Source organism: Petaurus breviceps, unplaced genomic scaffold (genome assembly GCF_028583685.1).
Source record: "Petaurus breviceps papuanus isolate PSGF00001 unplaced genomic scaffold, PetGlider_PUasm1.0 128, whole genome shotgun sequence".
Classification (NCBI taxonomy): domain Eukaryota; kingdom Metazoa; phylum Chordata; class Mammalia; order Diprotodontia; family Petauridae; genus Petaurus; species Petaurus breviceps.
In genome coordinates, this window is record NW_027185664.1 from 11,662,597 (window position 1) to 11,681,055 (window position 18,459).

Consider the following 18,459-nt stretch of genomic DNA (forward strand, 5'->3'; position numbering starts at 1 on the left):
CAAGGGTCAGATGATAAAATATTTGCAAAGTGCTCTGCAAACCATAAGAAGCATATAAATACTATTAATATCATTATTTTATAACCAATTATAGTGAAGCCAGGACTCAAATCTCACTTTAGTTTGCCTCTTTTCTCACCATTTTAGAAAGTCTACCCATGACCTAAAATGACCCCACCCCACACATCCATCTCAAGTCATGGTGTCTGAAGTTACATGTCTAGAACTGCTGTATGCTGACTCTTTTCCAAAGTATGCTGGGAATTAACTACATTTTTTCCTATGGGTGTAGTAGTAGAAAAAAAGTGGGTGTGTTGATTGAATCTAATGAAAATAGTACATGAAGAATGCTGCCATCAGTAGCTTCTTTACTACTCTCCAGGACATTAAGTCCAGAATTTTTTTTCCAGAGAAAATACTAATCCATGTCAAAATTTTCACAGAAACAACAGATATCTAAATATGTTGCTCTAAATGAAAATAATCAAGCACAGATCTCTAGCCTGAGTCACTATGGGATGCATCTATTAGTCCAAGGAAGACTGCAAATATATAATGATTCTTTCAGATGATCAATGCTACTTCCTTTGACAATTGTATTATATATCACCAGGGTTGATATGCTGATCCTGCAGAAAGCAAAGCTGACCTGCAGAATCTTATGCTTTATTACTCAATGGTCACCTGGTGGGGTGAAGGAATGATGACCACAGACAATAGTAGCAGTCATTTATATAGTGCTTTAAAATTTAAAAAGCACTTGACTTACAGTGCCTCTTTTGAAACTCATTACAACTTTGTGAGGTAAGTTTAATACTTACTTGTGAGACATATACTTTAATACTTGTGAGGTATTGTTAGTCCCATTTTAAAGATGGGGACACTGAGGTTCAAAAATGTTGAGAGATCTGTCCATTATTATACAACTAGCACGTCACAGGTGGGATTTGAGTCTAGGTCTTGCCTGACTCCAAATTCTGTGCTCTTTTCCCTATATCCAATGCATTGGCAGAGGACTGCTGGGAGAGGTCACTTTCAGAACTACTGAGGCTCTGGTTAGCACAAGGTCAAGAGGAGACAGAGACAAGGGGCACAGAGATATGATATAGCATTTCTCATTCACTGTCTTCAGCTTCAATAAAGCTGAGCATAGATATACACACATATCTACACATATACATATATACACATTTGTATGTATATGCAGACATATTTACATGGGTATACATCTCTTTGTATGTATTTGTATAGATACATAAATGTACATGTTTATATTCAAAATAGTGCCTGGCATTTATAGCAATTGATGCTTAAGAAATGTTTGTTAATTTAATAATCGATAACAGCAAGAAACATTGCCTAGTGTAATATTTTTAGTCTAATAGCTTGTAATTGTATGAACAATAATGTCAAATCTGTGATGGTTTTAAAAGAAAAGATTATAAGAGAAGAAAAGAATGAAATATAGACTGCTTATTATAAAGACTTGTTCTGAGGTAAAGTTATTCTTCCAAGATACTCTGACTTTAGGTTAAATGTCCATGTTCATTTTAGTTTATAATAAAATTTATTATATAAAATTGTATACAATATATACAATATATATTATATAAATATTATAAAATAAAATTTATAATAAAAACCCAATGTTGAAAAAGTCCAAAAATTCTTTATATACTTCATTTCTCCAATGTGCCCCACTGCTGCTTGGTGGTTATGAATTTGAATTAGATAACTGATCACAACTGAATTCCCCTTATCAGTTTGACACCCATTATAAAGTGTCCCTGTCAGTGGGATTTTTTACGTAGACCATCTTGTCAAATCTGTTAACATTCAGTGAAAATTTTTTTTTCTTAGCCTGGCCTTTGTTTATTCTTGTATTCTTTTATATTTCTGGGGCTCCCATAAGGTACTTATGCCCAGAGTTCTTGGCACTTGAAGTTTAGGATGAATTTTAAAGACTTCAGGATTAACCAATTAATTATTAAACCTAATCCAATGGAATCTCATTTGCATACTTACCATTAAGTGTGCTTCTGTCTATCAAATTTGTGTCAACTGGCCAATAACCTCCATCTCCGTGACGACCTGTTAAATGAGAAAGGACGTTAGAAAGCTTATGACAAAGAAAGAAAACCAGAAAACAAAAACTTGAACAAGATCAGACTGGCCACCTCAAAGAGAGCATGACAAATTCAACCATTAGACGGTGCAAAGAAAGAAAAAAATATTCTCTGTCTCTCTGTCTCTCTCCCTCCCTCTTCCCGCCCCCCATTCACTGTCATAAAACAGACTATTTCTAAGGAAGCTGAATTTTCATCATTTGGGAAGCTTGACATTTTTCCCTTTCAGTTGTGCTCATTAAAGCATCACCAAAGGTACGGTTGGTATAGTAGTCAGAATGTCTCTGTTCTGAACCTGCCAGGACTGACTGAATATCAGGGTCACACCTCACGGGCAGGTGAAATGGCAATCATCTTCCTACCACCAACAGCTCTAGTTCATTGCTGGCTCCCATTTGACATTTCTTTGAATGGAAGTAAATTGTCATTATTATTCAACAAAGTGACAGCACATTTCTAGTAGCTGGGTTTGGAGAAACCTCCTTTTTTGTGCCACACAGGGTGAGTAAAATTCTGTACTGTATGTGGAGCAAAGGAAAAAAATGAAGCCTATCTCTGGCATGTTTTCATCATTCCTATGAGTTCAACAGGAAGGGAAAATTTGAACTGCTTAATCACTCTCACAATGGGCATTTTTTCAATACTGGCTGAAATGGACTTGTGCAAAAGTGAGTAGAGGAGTTGTCTAATCACCTTCCACATGGGATGAGTGAGCCTTTGCTATGAATAATGTTTATATAATTCCCTCTGCCTTGGTACATTTGTAGCATACCTGCCATTGCTTATCGTCCCAGAGGAGTAGAGATTGGGTTCCCAAATAATATGCTGGTAACATCAGTTTACAAAAAGATGAGAGGAATGATTGAGATTTGAATTTGAATGATGGGGGGCTAGCTTTAAAGTCAGAAACACCTGGCTCTATTACAATGGGCACATTTAACCTCTATGGACATCAATTTCCTCTTTTGTAAAGAGGGTATAATTATACCTACCTAACAGGGTTATTGTAATGATGAAATGAGATACTGTACATGAAGTGCTTCACATGCTATAATATTAAATAAATCTCACTTTTTTAGATGGGGAAACTGAGACTCAGTGATATTAAAGGATTTAACCATAGTCTCACAGATTGCAAATGACTGAAGTGAAATATAAAGTCAAATTTTACTCAACTGCAAATACAAAGCTTTATCCACACTGTTTCTTAGTAACCACAGAGACTATTAGTAGTATACAAAGGCAACATTATTATTTTAACATCTGTTAAATTTGTGCTTGCTTGCAGCTTGATTTTTAAGTTCAGCTTAATTTCTTTCATGTCCTACATCCTATAGAGGAAAAAACCACTTTCAATAGATTAAATCTATTTCAATAGATTAAATTAATGAAAAGATTAAAAATTAAATACAAATGAAAAATGATATTACATACATAATAACTATTAAATGACTAGCTGGTTTAGTCATTTAACCTGTTAGTGTTCTGGGTTATTTTCTAAGACTATTGCAGAGATAGTTCTGCCTTACATTGGTTGAGTGAATTTCTTCATCTAAATGTTTCCTCCACCAATGAAATTATTTTGTCTGAAATCTGTATTTACCCATCTGTATACATATTGTTTCCCCTGCCCTCTAATAGATTGTAAGGTCTTTGATGAACACTAGTTGTTCCATATCTGTCTTGATGGTCTTCACTGCCACTTTACAATAAGCTTCCTTTACAAGAAAGGTCTTGGACTAGGGCCCAGAAGTTCCCAAAGTGGGAGATACTACTCCTTGGAGCAATCCAGGGGGGTGGTACTAGTCTCAGGTCAAATTGGTGGGACATTGAATAAAAATAAGTGTTAACCTAACTTAAATCTAGGGGAGCAGTGAGTTATATACATACATACATACATATACATATATATACATACACATATATATACACATACATATATACACACACACACACATATATAATATATATAGATTTTTTTTGAAAAGGGTGTGGTCGGCCAAATAAGTTTGGGAACCTCTGGCACTAGGCCAACCAGAAGAGAAATATTATCCACCTTGTGGTAGACCTCCAAGACCAATAGAAGGCAATCAGATGATGAAGTCTCTTTTCCCTCAATAGATTTTCTCTAAGTGGTCAACCCATTTTAATTGTAGCCTGACTGTTTCCTGTATATTATAAGGATCTGTCAGAAATGATTTATATTAAGAGACCTGTTTACTTTTAAAAGTAATTTTCTCTCAAAAGGTGGCTCTCCCTGCCTTGACTTGTAATAATTGATGAACCATTGACTTAAATACTGAATGATAAACAAAGGGTTTCCTTTCCATGACAATTAATCTAAATGAATGTTCTTTATGTTGAATTGAGTGGAAATGTCCATGTTCTCTTACATGAACTGAAGGAGAAAAAATAAACTGAAGCCACGGTACATTATAAGATGACCAATGTTCAGAAATTAAAATAATTTAGAAAGAAATTAGAAGCGATATATGAAAAGCATGGACTTTAAGAAAGTTGATTTAATAATTCTAAAAGGATTCTAAAAGTCAGCTATGGGAAGAATCACTTTTAAAACACCTCAAGCTTTTCTAGCACTTTCAATCCACTGCCCTGCGTATATTCAACTATTTTTTCTATGTAAATTTTTTTCTATGTAATTTTTCTGTGTAAAGAAAGGATAGACAACTAATTGTAAGAACAGCAGAGCCACGTATATCACAAAGTATATTTGTCTGACCATTTTCCACTAGACCAATTTCTATTTCCAGTGCATCGTTTCATATTTGTTGTGATTACTTTTGAGGGGTTTGTTATGCGGGTTAGATGAGATCCTGTGAGTGTGAGCTTGCATAAGTGGGCAAAAATGGGTGCCTTTCTGTTTGGATGAGTAGGGAGAATGATATGGGAAGAATGAGCAAATGATGAATGCTTGTTAAAATGTTCTTTTTTGTTCTCTTATGCCATTTGCAAGACTGAATTTATACATTCATTTATATGACTTCAACTGAATGTATGAGGTATTATCAGATGATCAATGGTAAGAAATTCAACGAGAAATAACAGGAATAGGGACTGAACCTATAATTTTATAGATAGAATGAATTCCTAGATGGGAAACTCCTTTTATGAATGTTTCTATTAAAATCTTTGAAAAATGCTGACGGCACTGAAAAGTTGTGATTTATCCAGAGTCACACACATAGTATATGTTATATATAAGACCTAACCTGAGATCTTTCCAACTCTGAGACCACAGCCCTATTCACTCTGCCACATAGCCTACTTTGAGAGAAAGGGAAATATCCGTTGCAAAAATGATGAAATTGAGAACAGTTATCCAAAGGAAACATTGTAAATTCCATCTTATAGGATAGTGGTTGAGAGAAATGTGCTATTGATTTAAAAAGTAGGTAAATGGCCTGACATTTTTTTAACTCTAGTATTTTGAAAAAATATTTTATGATGATTTAAAATCTTCCTCTATACTTATTTGAGTAAGCAGCAACCAGTTCACAAACACACAACCAGTTCATTCAGATACAAAGCTTGACTGTCATTAATTATGTAATCTTCTATAGTACCAGCAGGTGACCATATACATAGCTATTCTATAATGTTGGTTGAACAGAATAGAATTAGATAAGGCAAGGAAATGCTCATTGGATGTAGAGAAGTTGTGGAATAATGTGTTTCAATAATTAAAGTAGAACTAGGTGTAACGTGAGTATACTACTGGCTAAGATCAACCATCCCTGAAAATGTTTCTGAGCTGAGCATGACTAGCGAATTACCCTGCTTTTATACGCCAGTGTATTGAAGTAGTTAAATCCAGTATATTAAAATATTTTTTTTTGGTTAGTAGCTATTATACTGCTAAGATGGAGAAAATGAAATAACTGATCTAACCCAAAATAATTTGATAAAACTCAATGTCATCAATCAGTAATATTCAATTGATGATAATTTAGTTTTCTTAAGCACTAGAGAAAGTGAATAACATGCTATCATTTCCTAGGGTGCTGATGAACTTAGTATCTTTTGGTCTAAAGTAAGAGTTGGCAAATTAGGCCTGTAGTATGTTTATATAAGGCCTGCAAATTAAGAATGGATTTTACATTATAAATATGGTATTTAAAAATGTAAAAACTGTTGTTAGCTCATAACCAGGGTGTATGAAAGCCAGAGGATTTGGCCCTTGGGCCATAGACCCCTACTCTAAAGGACTGTGAATTAATTTCTCTGAGATGTGTGTTATTGATATGCATTCTTTTTTATGGTTTTGAGAACTATAGATGCATCAGATTGACTTAGAAAAAATGTTAAATATTGGAGGAAATGTGAGAAAATAGGAACAATAATGCAGTCTTTGTGGAGCTATGAACTAGTACAACCACTCTGGAAAATAATTTGGAAATATACTGAAAGGGCTATAAAACTGTGAATATCCTTTGATGCAACATTACTGTTAATAGGTCTATACTCCAAGGAGAGCAAAGAGAAAAAAAAAAAGGATCCATATGTGCAAAAACATTTATAGCAGCCATTTTTGTTGTGGCAAAACAAAAAAACAACTGGAGACTAAGGAACTGTCCATCAATTGGGGAATAGTTAAACAATTTATGATATCTGAATGTGATAAAATACTATTGTGCTGTAAGAAATAATGAAAAGGAGATGGTTTCAGAAAAAAAAAACATGGAAAGTCATATATACTGATTTAAAGTGAAGTGGACAGAACCAGAAGAACAATTTATATAGCAACAACAATATTGTCATATAATCAATTTTGAAAAAGTTCATAATTTTGATCAATACAAGGATCCATGACAATTCAAAAGGATTCATCATAAAAAATGCTATCCACCTCCAGATAAAGAGCTGATGGACACAGAGGACATAGGAAAACATGTTTTTTCTTTTTCCTTCCTTTTTCTTTCTTTCTTTCTTTCTTTCTTTCTTTCTTTCTTTCCTTCCTTCCTTCCTTCCTTCCTTCCTTCTTTCTTTCTTTCTTTCTTTCTTTCTTTCTTTCTTTCTTTCTTTCTTTCTTTCTTTCTTTCTTTCTTTCTTTCTTTCTTTCTTTTTTCCTTCCTTCCTTTCTCCTTTTCTCTTTCTTTCTTTGTTTCTTTCTCCTTTCTTTCCTTTCACCCTTCCTTCCTTCCTTTTTTTTTGCAAAATTGTTAACATGGAAATATGTTTTACATGATTTCATTTGTTTTAGGGTTATTGTATTTCTTTTCTTCTCAATGGGTGGAGGGAAGGAGAGAATTGGAACTCAGAAAAATGAAAAAGAAAACTACAGGAGAGCCTTTGTTTTCCAAACAATAATAAATGCATAAAAAATTGTTACTGCTTCAATGTAAATGAAAGTGATGATGATCTAGAGTCTGAAGAGGAAAGATTGCCACTGGAATTAATGCTTAATACAAAAAGGCATTCATTTTCGTCTGATTACAAAGCATAAAATTCTGGCACCTTTTTAGCTAACTATGCTAATTCTATGAGCACTGAATTGGGGAAAGAAATGGATCTGAGCTTGTAAACAGTAAGTAAAAGTAGAAGACAAGATCAAAATTATTGGAAAGAGGGTAAAATATCTCTGGAAATAAACATAGCAAAGGGCTCTGGGTTTTGACTTTTAGCTGAAAGAGTATAAAATTCGTTGAACTTCCTAACCTGCCATATTTTAGTTGTCTCAATTTATGCATTTGTTGTTCCAAAATGCATATTAATAAAAACACATATGTATACATACACCTTAATTATCAATGTATTCTGAAAATTAAATGAAAATAGTCCATAAAATGAACTGGAGATAAAAATCAGCAGCTTAACCTTCCCAGTTAATCCTGAATTTGAAATTTGACATTTTAAAAATTTGCTAATCTTGTTTCAGGTTTCAAGCTTACTTTTAGATTTGGTAATATTCAGTCAGTCAGTCAGTCACTAATTTATTGAACATTTATTAAGTAGAAAGTGTATCTAAAGTAGGAGAAACAGCTTGATGTAGTAGAATAAGAACCAGCCTCAAAGTCAAGAAGACCTTAATTCAAGTCCTGCTTCTGATATATGCTGGCTGTATAACCCTGGATAAGTCACTTAATTTCTAAAAGTTTCAGGTAAATTTAAAAGACTTTGAGTTGCAGAGAATAATACAACCTGCACTGGTAAAGGGATTTCATAAAATCACCATTTTAACTCCTTTTCCATTGTGTGTAGAGCAATACGGCATTGTAGAGATACAAAGATAAATAAAACAGGGTCTCTTTACTCACAGAACTTATTCCCATATGTACATGATTACTGTATATAAATAAAACATAATTTGTTGTTACTATGGGGATATAGTTCTCTGGTTGTTATAATCCAATTAAAACTAAAAGACTGAATTTTATTTGTATTCAATATTTCATATATATATACATATATAGATATATACATACATATATACACAACACACACATGCATACATATATTTCCCATGAAGACATTTCATGAAAACAATTCAATTTCTAACAGTGTTATTGAAAGATAAGACTTATTCAACTAATGCTATTAAATACAATCTGAAATAAGTGGCTTGGGGTGAAGAGAGCAGGATAACTCAAGGGATTAAATAGAAATTATTTTGTCTCCCTTTCTAGGTTTCCTATATGAGTGATGTCATGGTGTTGTCTCAACGCTATGAGTACACAATATAATTGTATCATAAGGTGTAAAAGAAGTATTGCTTTTCAGACATAACTTCCTTATGAACAAAAAATGTGGGAGAATTCCTATAGTTTTAGTAGGAAACACAACATAAAGTGGCTATCCAGATAATCAAAGCAAAACCTATTTCTGCCAGAGAATCCAGAGAATTGATTCTCCACTAAGCTTTTAGACACGGAGTGCCTATTATTAGGCCCAAAGCAATAACTGACCTGTTCAGGAAGAGTAAAGGCATGAAAAGTATTGGCAAAGTGGAGATAGAATAGGGCAACAGTAAGTTAAGCAAAGAATAAATATGTCTACTTCAGGATAAGGAAAATCGATCAAGATCAGTTTCTGTTTCTTTAAGAAAATTTAACTGGGACACTATATACCTAGCAGTGGCTAAAATTCTTTTTATTTTTAACTTGTGAATTCATCAAGGGAAGAGAATACTTAAAAAAAAAGTATCTAACACATAAAGTCAGGGAATGCATTTCCCAGACTCAAGGAATAAGTATCTTTTGTGCTTCTCCCTTGACTTTTCCTTTCTGTACCAAAGGGGAGAATAAGCTGACCTCCACCGAGATCGACATTTACTTTGGAATCCAATGGTTACCTGAATACAACATTCTAAAAACACCTATACACACTGAGAGAGACAGAGACAGAGAGACAGAGAGACAGAGACAGAGACAGAGAGAGAGAGACAGAGAGAGAGAGAGAGAGACAGAGAGACAGAAAGCATTACAGAAACAGGCAATAGTCAGAGGTAGAGAGTGGGATGCTGAATTCAGGGAATTCTAATTGGGCTGGCACAGAAAGTGTTTGAAGGAGAGTTGTTGGAGATAAGGAATTTGCAAAAGAATATATTGGGTCTCCCTGGGTTCTGGCTATAGAAGTGACTGCTTCCTGAGCCAAGGCATCATGATTACATGGCATCTGGGTGGTGAGCTAAATCTGACCAGGAGAACTTCCTTCTCAGTAATTGCTTAGAGACGTCTGTGTGGTTCTGTACCTAAATCAGTAGTATTGTGATGGCATCTCAAAACTGGATGTGAGTAAACTATCTAATAGTATCATAAAACATAGCATAAATCAGCTATCCAGACAATTGAGGCAAAATCTATTTTCTGTCAGAAAATTTAGAGAATTTATCATGAAAAGATGGAGGAATAGAAGCAGGACCTCCATGGGGCTCCGACTTCCACCTTCCCCAATTCATGAAAAAGGGGACTCTAAACAAACTTTGGAGCTGTGTAACCCACAAAATGACACAGAGAAGCTAACCTCCCGCTGAGGATAGCCCAGCAGGCCAGCAGCAAGCAGCCAGGCCCCTGGAGGTTTTAGCCCCAGGGCGGGCCTGACCAGCCGACAGCAGAGGGACTCCAGATCACCAGCAGCTGTGGCCGTTTCCAGATTTATCAATACATAGATGCAAAGGACAAAGTGAGAGGTCAGTGCTGTGTGGACTTTGGGACCAGTAGTTGGGAGAGCATTGGTTTTTGCCCCCAGGGCGAGAAGCCGCTAAGACACTGACACAGCCAGCCAGTGCCATGTGGCAGCTTCTGCTCCTGGCCTGCAGAGTGTAGTGGGATCAAGCACCAGTCTCAGGGGTCATCGTTCTTGCTTTAACCTGCTTGGATCTGGATTGCAGGCTAGGGTGGAGGTCCTGGGGTATGTGACCAGGTTGCCAGAGCGTGTGGAGGCTTCAGAGAGGGCACCCGACTAATACCTCCGGCAGCTGAGAAAACCCCAGCGTTTGGGACAAAAGCTTCCCTGTCTGGTGGCAGAGTCCTACTGTGCCAAAAAGGCCAGTGGTCAAGTGACTGAGGGGCGACATGACCAGGCAAAGGAAACAAAGCAAATAGAAGAATCCTACATTAGACTCCTATTTTGGGGACAAAAAGGAGAAAAGCATGGAACAGGAGGAAGACAGTGAAGTCAGAGCTCCTGCACCAAAAGCTTCAAAGGAAAATATGAACTGGTTACAGGCCATAGAGGACCTTAAGAAGCAGATAAGAGAAGTAGAGGAAAAATTGAGAAGAGAATTGAGAACAATGCAAGAAAATTACAAAATGAGAGTCAACAGCCTGACTGAGGAAAATCAGTGTAACAGACTAACTCAATTGGCAAAAGAGGCTCAAAAAGGCAATGAAGAGAGGAATGCCTTAAAAAGCCAAATTTAACAGATGGAAAAAGAATCTCAAAAGCTCACTGAGGAGAATCATTCCCTCAGATTTAGAATGGAGCAAAGGGAAGCTAGTGATTTATGAGAAATATATGATTTATGAGAAATTATAGATTTATGAGAAATCAAGATGCTGTTAAACATATCCAAACAAATGAAAGAATAGAAGGCAATGTGAAATATCTCATGGGAAAAACCACTGACCTGGAAAATAGATCCAGGAGAGATCATTTAAAAATTATTGGACTGCCTGAAAGCCATGATCAGAGAAAGAACCTAGAAATCATTCTCCAAGAAATTCTCAAGGAAAATTGCCCTGATGTTTTAGAACCAGAGGGCAAAATAGAGGTTGAAAGAATCCACTGATCACCTCCTGAAAAAGATCCCCAAACCAAAACTCTTGGCAATATTATAGCCATGTTCCAGAATTCCCAGATCAAGGAGAGAATATTACAAGCAGCCAGGAAGAAAATTTGAATATTGAAGAAACAAAATTAGGATAATACAGGAGCTGGCAGCTTCTTCACTGAGGGATAGAAAAGCCTGGAATATGATATTCTGGATGTCAAAGGAGCTGGGATTAAAACCAAGAATCATCTACCCAGTAAAACTGAGTATCATGTTTCAGGGGAAAACATGGTCATTCAGTGGAATAGAGGACTTTCATGCATTCTTAATGAAAAAAACTAGAGTTGAAAAGAAAATTTGACATTCAGATACAAGAAGCAAGAAAAGCTTGAGAAGGTAAACAGGGAAAAGAAATCATAAGCCACTTATCAAACTTGAACTATTAACATTCCTACATGGAAAAATGATAATTGTAACTGATGAAATTTTTCTCAGTGTAAAAATAGTTGAAGGGAATAGACATATATATGTCTACATAGGAGGGTATATGGGCATACGATACATATGTGAATGTGTGTATATATGTTTACAGGTATACATATATAGATGGCACAGGACCAAGTTAATAGGAAGGGATGATACTTAAAAGAAGAAATTAAGAGGTGAGAGAGGAATATAATGAGAGGAGATGGGGAGAGACAGAATGGGGGTAAACTATCTCATATAAAAGACAGAAAGGGAAAATGATTACAATGGAGGGGAATAATAGGAAGGCAAAGGGGAATGGGTCAACCTTATTCTCATTGAATTTGGCTTGGGGAAGGAATGACATTCACACTAAATAGGGTATCTTACCCTACAGGAGAATAGGGGGGAAGGGGATGAGAGAGGGGATGATGGAAGGGAGGGCAGGCTGGTGGGGAGGGAAGTTGGTAGTACTCACTTTTGAAAAGGGATGGGATCAAAGTAGAGAATAGAACAAGTGGGAGGTGGGATAGGAGGGAGGTAAATGTAGTCAGTCTTTTACAATGTATCTTCTATGTTGATATTTTGCATTAGCTACACATGTACAACCTATACTAAACTGCTTATCTTCCCAGTAAGGGTGGGTGACAAGGGAGGAATGGAATGAATCTGTAATTCAAAGTTTTAAAATCAAATGTTTGAAATTATATATATATATATATATATATATATATATATAGATATAGATATGTATATATATATACTATTATTAATACTATTTTACATGTAATTCGGAAATAAGATATACAGGCACTGGGGCATAGAGATCCACCATGAAATACTGGAAAAGTCAAGGGGGATATGGGATAAGATATGGGAAAGAGAAGATTGGAGGAGGCGGTATCCTGTGCGACTGCTATTTTGGGGTGGTAGGTAGGGGAAAAAATGGGTAGAAAATTTGTAACTCAAAATCTGGCAGAAATGAACAATGTAAATCAGAAGTTAATAAAGCATTTGAAAAATGAAAAAAAAGTCATTTCCCTAGCACTTAATACAGTGTCTGGCATAAGTAAGCCAAACCCAAATAACAAAAATCTAAGTTTAAAAAAAATAGAGAATTAATTCTCCATCAAGCTTTGAGTCATGGAGGGACTGTTAGTAGATCCAAAACATTAATTGACTCACTCAGGAAGAATAAAGAGTGATCTAATTAGGTTCTATGAATCCATGATGGAATCCATCTGGATCCAAGTAAGCAAGCTGGAAAATTTCACAACAGGGAGGGTATTTTCTAGGGTCCCTCATTCTGAAGACATTAACTTATTCACCATTCATGGAAATTCAAGGAAAAAAATAACAAATATTTGGTTCTTGTCTTCCTGCTACTTACTTATTTAGAATCCAAGCTGTCCACTGAGGTAATCTAAAATCAATCTGGAAGGGTAGGTTAGCACCAGATAATAGCTGAAGAATTTGTATAGAAAACCCCATGAGGTTTTTCAACAGTGGAGTGGATATGGTCAGAAATATGCCTTAGGAAGATTATTTTGGCAGACATACGAAAGAGGAATTAGCCATGAAAGGCATTAGAAAAAGGGAAACAAGTTTGGACGCCATTAAAAGAGTTAGGCAAGAAGTGAGGAAGTCCTGATTTAGGCTCATGTGGGGAGAAAGAAAGGTAAAGAAACAAGATGAGATGTAAAGTCAACATCAATAGTTGGATACAGGAAGCGTGCAAGATGGAAGATTCTGTTTCTTAGTTTATGAACTCTTTCAGGCTATGGACCTGGGTTATTGTGAAGATACTTGTGCCCTCAACTGGAAAAATAAATAAATAAAAGGATTTCTGTTGGATTTAGTTGGGGAGTGAATGACTTCTACTTTGAAATTTTTAAACACCAGATGCAAATGTGGCATTCGGGTGGATATTACTTATATGTCAATTGATGATTTAGGACTGAAGTTCAGGAGAGACATTAGAGCTGGATGTATAGATTTGGAAGTCATCCTCATAGAGATGATAACTGAACCTATGGAAACCAATGAGATGAACAAGAGATTCAGTTTAAAGAAGGAAAAGAATCCAGGACAGAGCTTTGGGAAACATTCATGCTAATGAATAAAAGAGGACTGACAAGTGGCCAAAGGCAATTGAAAAGGAGCTGTTCAAGGGGCAGGGAGACAAGCAGGACAGAGCAGAATCAAGGAAGGTGGGGATGGAGAAAATATTCAGGAAAAGGGGATGTTTGTCAGTATCAAAAGCTGCAGAGATGTTAAAGAGGGCAAAGACAGGGGAAAATGCCAGTGAATTTCACAATTAAGAGATTGTTGGTAAATTTATAATTTCAGTTGATGGAAAGCATAGGAAGCCAGATTGCAAGTGTTTAGAAGTGAGTAGTTAGTGAGGAAATGATTCTGTAAAGACTATCATTTCTAGTAGTGGAAGGAAGGAAAGATATATTTCAGTAACAGTTTGGCAGGGCAGAAGAATTGGAGGGTGATAGAGACTTGAACATGTTTGTAGACTGTTAAGGAAAGAACCTCCATATAAGGAGACATTGAAGATGCAAGAGAAATAATTAATGGAGTGGCCTCCCAGAGTAGATAGGAGAGCTCAGAATTGATTGCAAAAATTAGAAATTTTGACCATAGCCTGAAAGTTCTTATCTTCATCAGAGACTAAAAGTAGAAAAAAAGATGGATGAAGGTGGAAAAGAAATTTGAGATGTAGATTAGAGATGATGATTTTCTCCAAAATGTATATGATAAGATTATTTGCCATAAAAGAGCAAGGGGGGTGGGGAGGCGGCTAGGGGCACAGTGAATAGAGCACTGGCCCTGGAGTCAAGAGGAGCTGGGTTCAAGTCCAGCCTCAGACACTTAACACACACACACACACAAACTAGCTATGTGAACTTGGGCAAGACTCTTAACCCCAATTGCGCTCAAAAAAAAAAAAAAAAAAAAAAAAAAAAAGAGCAAGGGGCTTAATGTGAGGAAGTCAAAGGAAGAGGTTTGGAAGAGCCATTATGAGAAGTATGAGAAAGAACCAATGGGAGGGATAATGTTTGTAAAATAACGAGGTTTCATTTGAAATCACATTAAGTTATAAAAATGAACTAGTTAACCTGGTCCTATGATTTTCTTCAGGAGAATTCAGCAAAAGACATGCAATGGGATTGGTACGTATTCAGAATTGCTCAAGTGGTAGGGTAGAAGACCTAGGAATTCAAGAATGAAAGGCAAAGTATTGTGAAATTTGTAAACAATGAGGGGGCGGCTACATGGTGCAGTGAATAGAGCACAGGCCCTGGAGTCAGGAGGACCTGAGTTCAAATCCAGCCTCGGACACTTAACACACACACAAAAAAAACTAGCTGTGTGACCCAATTGCCCCTCCAAAAAAAAAAAAAAAGCAAAGCCTGAAAAGAGGAGGGTAGGCTGAGATTACAAGCAGGAGTAGGAGGTTTAGAGGTCACAGTGAGGATGCAGATAGGTTTAGAAGGAGTGAAGTAAAAGGAGAAAAGGAAAGACAGGATATGATGATCAGAGAAGGGAATTCAGACTTCAAAACATCTTGGGCTTTTACTTAGGAATTGCAACTGTGTACAAAGGTATGATAACTTAGCAGGGCTGAGATAAAATTATTTATTGGTTTAGCCAAATTTTCTGAAGAGTCCAGACCACATATTTCCTTTTTTACCAGGCACTAAGGGAGATTTTTAAAAGAGGATGCATAATGTATAGATCTTAATCCTCAAGGAATCTGCAAGGTATCTGAAAGATAAAACCTATGCACATAAAAAAAAAACAAACTAGAGAACAATTACAAAAAAAGGTGAAAAAGAACATGCCAATATCTCACATTTATGGAGAATTTTCATAGAGGCAGAGAGCATAGTCAATAGATCATAGATCTTGAAGACACAATGATCTCATGTCAGATCCCTCTTATGACATTTGCTAGTGAGACTATGGACAAGGGACAACCATTATGTGTTCTTAGACAGTGACCTAGGACTTACTACGCATAGACCACAGACTCTTCCTGTATTCTGGTATATGGTACAAAACACTTTCCCCACAACAAGTGTGGGATGAAATAGATGGGAATATTATTATGCCCATTTTACAGATGAGACTACTGAGAATCAGGTTAAATGATTTGTCCAAGATGAGAAATCTAGATAAGTGACAGAATCAAGACTAAACCACAGGATCTGCTTTTCAATTTAGTTTATTATGCCTTTATTAAGCACCAACCACGCGCCAGGCACTGATAATTTCTGGAGATAAGATAAAAATAAGACAGTTCTTGCCATCAAGGAATTTGCTTTCTATAATCATGAAATACACAGATAACACAAAATATATTAAAAATATATACAAATCAATTTGAGGGTGGGAGGAGCATTCCTAAATAGGAGAATTCAAAAAGGCTTTTAGCTAGAGGAAGCATTTGAGTCTTAAAGGGATTTGTATGCTGAAGAGCAGGGATGAGCAAGGGAAGTAGTTAAAGCATGAGAGTATAGCTGAAGTAAAAGCCTAGAAATAAGGAACAGAAATTACTTGATTTTCAGTTAGAATGTAGAGAGTATAGAGGGGAGAAATATGCAATTAGCCTAAAAAGATGAGTTGTCGTCATATTGTGAATAGGTTTCAGTGTTTCAAAAAGAGTTTCTATTTTATTCTAGGACCAGTAGAGACCCTCTGAAGCTTTTGGGGCAGTGAAAGGACAAGGTCAGACCTATATCAGTTTGGCAGCAATTAAGGATGGGTTGAAGTGGTTGAAGGTTGGATGCGGGGGAACCAATTATGAGACTGTTTCAAGGGAAGAGGAGATGAGGAGTTGAATTAGGGTGACTGTGACACAGGAAATATGGAAATATAATCTACAAGACTTGGCAACTGATGGGACAAAAGCAAGATTGACTTGCTTCTAGGTTATGAATTGGAGAAACGGGAAGAATGGTGGCGATGTTAAGGAAAAGAGAGAGGGGGGAAGGTGGGGGTGGGAGAGGGAGGGAGAGAGAGAGAGAGAGAGAGAGAGAGAGAGAGAGAGAGAGAGAGAGAGAGAGAGAGAGAGAACAGGGATTAGATTATGAGGAAAGGTAATAAAGCTAATATGAAACACCAGAATCTAGTAATATTTTCCCCCATAGCACTATGATGTAGATAAGATATCTGACTGAAGAGGGGACAGTAGGAAAGGTTCAGAAAGAGTTAAGATATAGGCTTCTCATCAAATCGTTATGAAAATGCATGCTCCTTCCACCAAAAATGAAGGCACATGAATTATTGCTCTCATTATTACTATATTAACTGATGAGTTAATCATTTATTTTTCATAATTTTTTTAAAACCAAACAAATGACAGTCATGCTTTGTATCAAGTGCTAATTTGAATTCCTAAGGGGAAATATAGAACATTTTCCACAAAAAGGAACTCCTTTCCTTAGGACCAACCAAGAATTAGATATAATGTCAGTTCTAATCTTCTTCCCTCCACCCCACCTACACACACACACACACACACACTCACACACACGTACACACATTATTTTACATTTAGTGCATATTCTTTTTGGCTCAGCAAAAGGGATAAAAGTATTGAACTTTCAATTTTCAGAGAGAAACAATATCATAATTATAATTCTTGCTATTGTCTGTCCTTTTCCACACAGGGGAGGTGATGGGAGTGGACAATAGAATACTGGACTTGTAGTCAAGAAAACTTGTGTTCAAATCTTGCCTCAGAAACTAACTATATGATCCTGGGCAAGTCACTTACATCCTCTGTGTTTCATGTTCCTTACCTTTCTTATTGGTAAAATAAGGTTAGATTTGATGGTCTATAAGACTCCTTCCAGCTCTAAATCTGTAGTTCTGGCAAAATAACATTTTTGATCAATTTCTCAAGACAGGCATTTGGGATAACTGCATCAAAATTGGATCAGAATCAAGCAGAGGCAAACAGCTGGACCACCTAATTTAAATGGCCAATATAATCGTACCTTAAGGCCAATTTTTCGTACCTTAAGGCCAATTTTATTGACAGAAATTAAGGGTCGTTCAACCTTCTTAGTATTACAAAGCATCCCTGTCAGGTTTCAGGAATGATGAGAGTTGGTACAATGATTTTATGTATACTGAGTACTTGTGGTTAGCACATATTCCTTTTCAAGCACTGTCAAGCTAGCGCTATTAATGAAAATTAATATCACCTGAAGACAGCTTTGCTATTAAACACTCCCATCAAAGTGAGATAGATTTGTAGCAGGTGATACAACAATTTAGAAGATCTGGGGGGGGGTGAATATTGGGAAGAGGGGAAGGAAAGTGTCAGAGATACCAGCCATCTATGGAGGTAAGTAGTTGTTTAATTTTGGGCCAAAAATTATCAGAGTGTAAATCACTATTAAGGGAATTGGTCTTGTAATGCAAAGATTCTATTCAAGGTGCAGCTCAAACATCTAATGGTTGTATGGCCCTAGGAGATTTGCTTTACCTCTCACTGAACCTGGGAATAATAACACGTGTACTAGTTATGTTAGTGGGTGACTGTGAGGATCATAAGAAATAATGTAGCAAAGTGTTTTATAACAGGTGCTATATACGTATGTTTAACTTATATATCTA

The 18,459-nt window shown here is 36.2% G+C and overlaps 1 protein-coding gene across 1 annotated transcript in view; it reads right to left on the reverse strand.

Moving 5' to 3' along the window:
- DCC (DCC netrin 1 receptor) overlaps window positions 1–18,459 on the reverse strand; it is a 1,052,419-nt gene that overhangs the window by 105,237 nt on the left and 928,723 nt on the right. Inside the window, exon 23 of the mRNA XM_069102085.1 lies at window positions 2,026–2,091. Coding sequence (XP_068958186.1) covers window positions 2,026–2,091 — 66 coding nt within the window. The remainder of the gene's footprint in view (window positions 1–2,025; window positions 2,092–18,459) is intronic.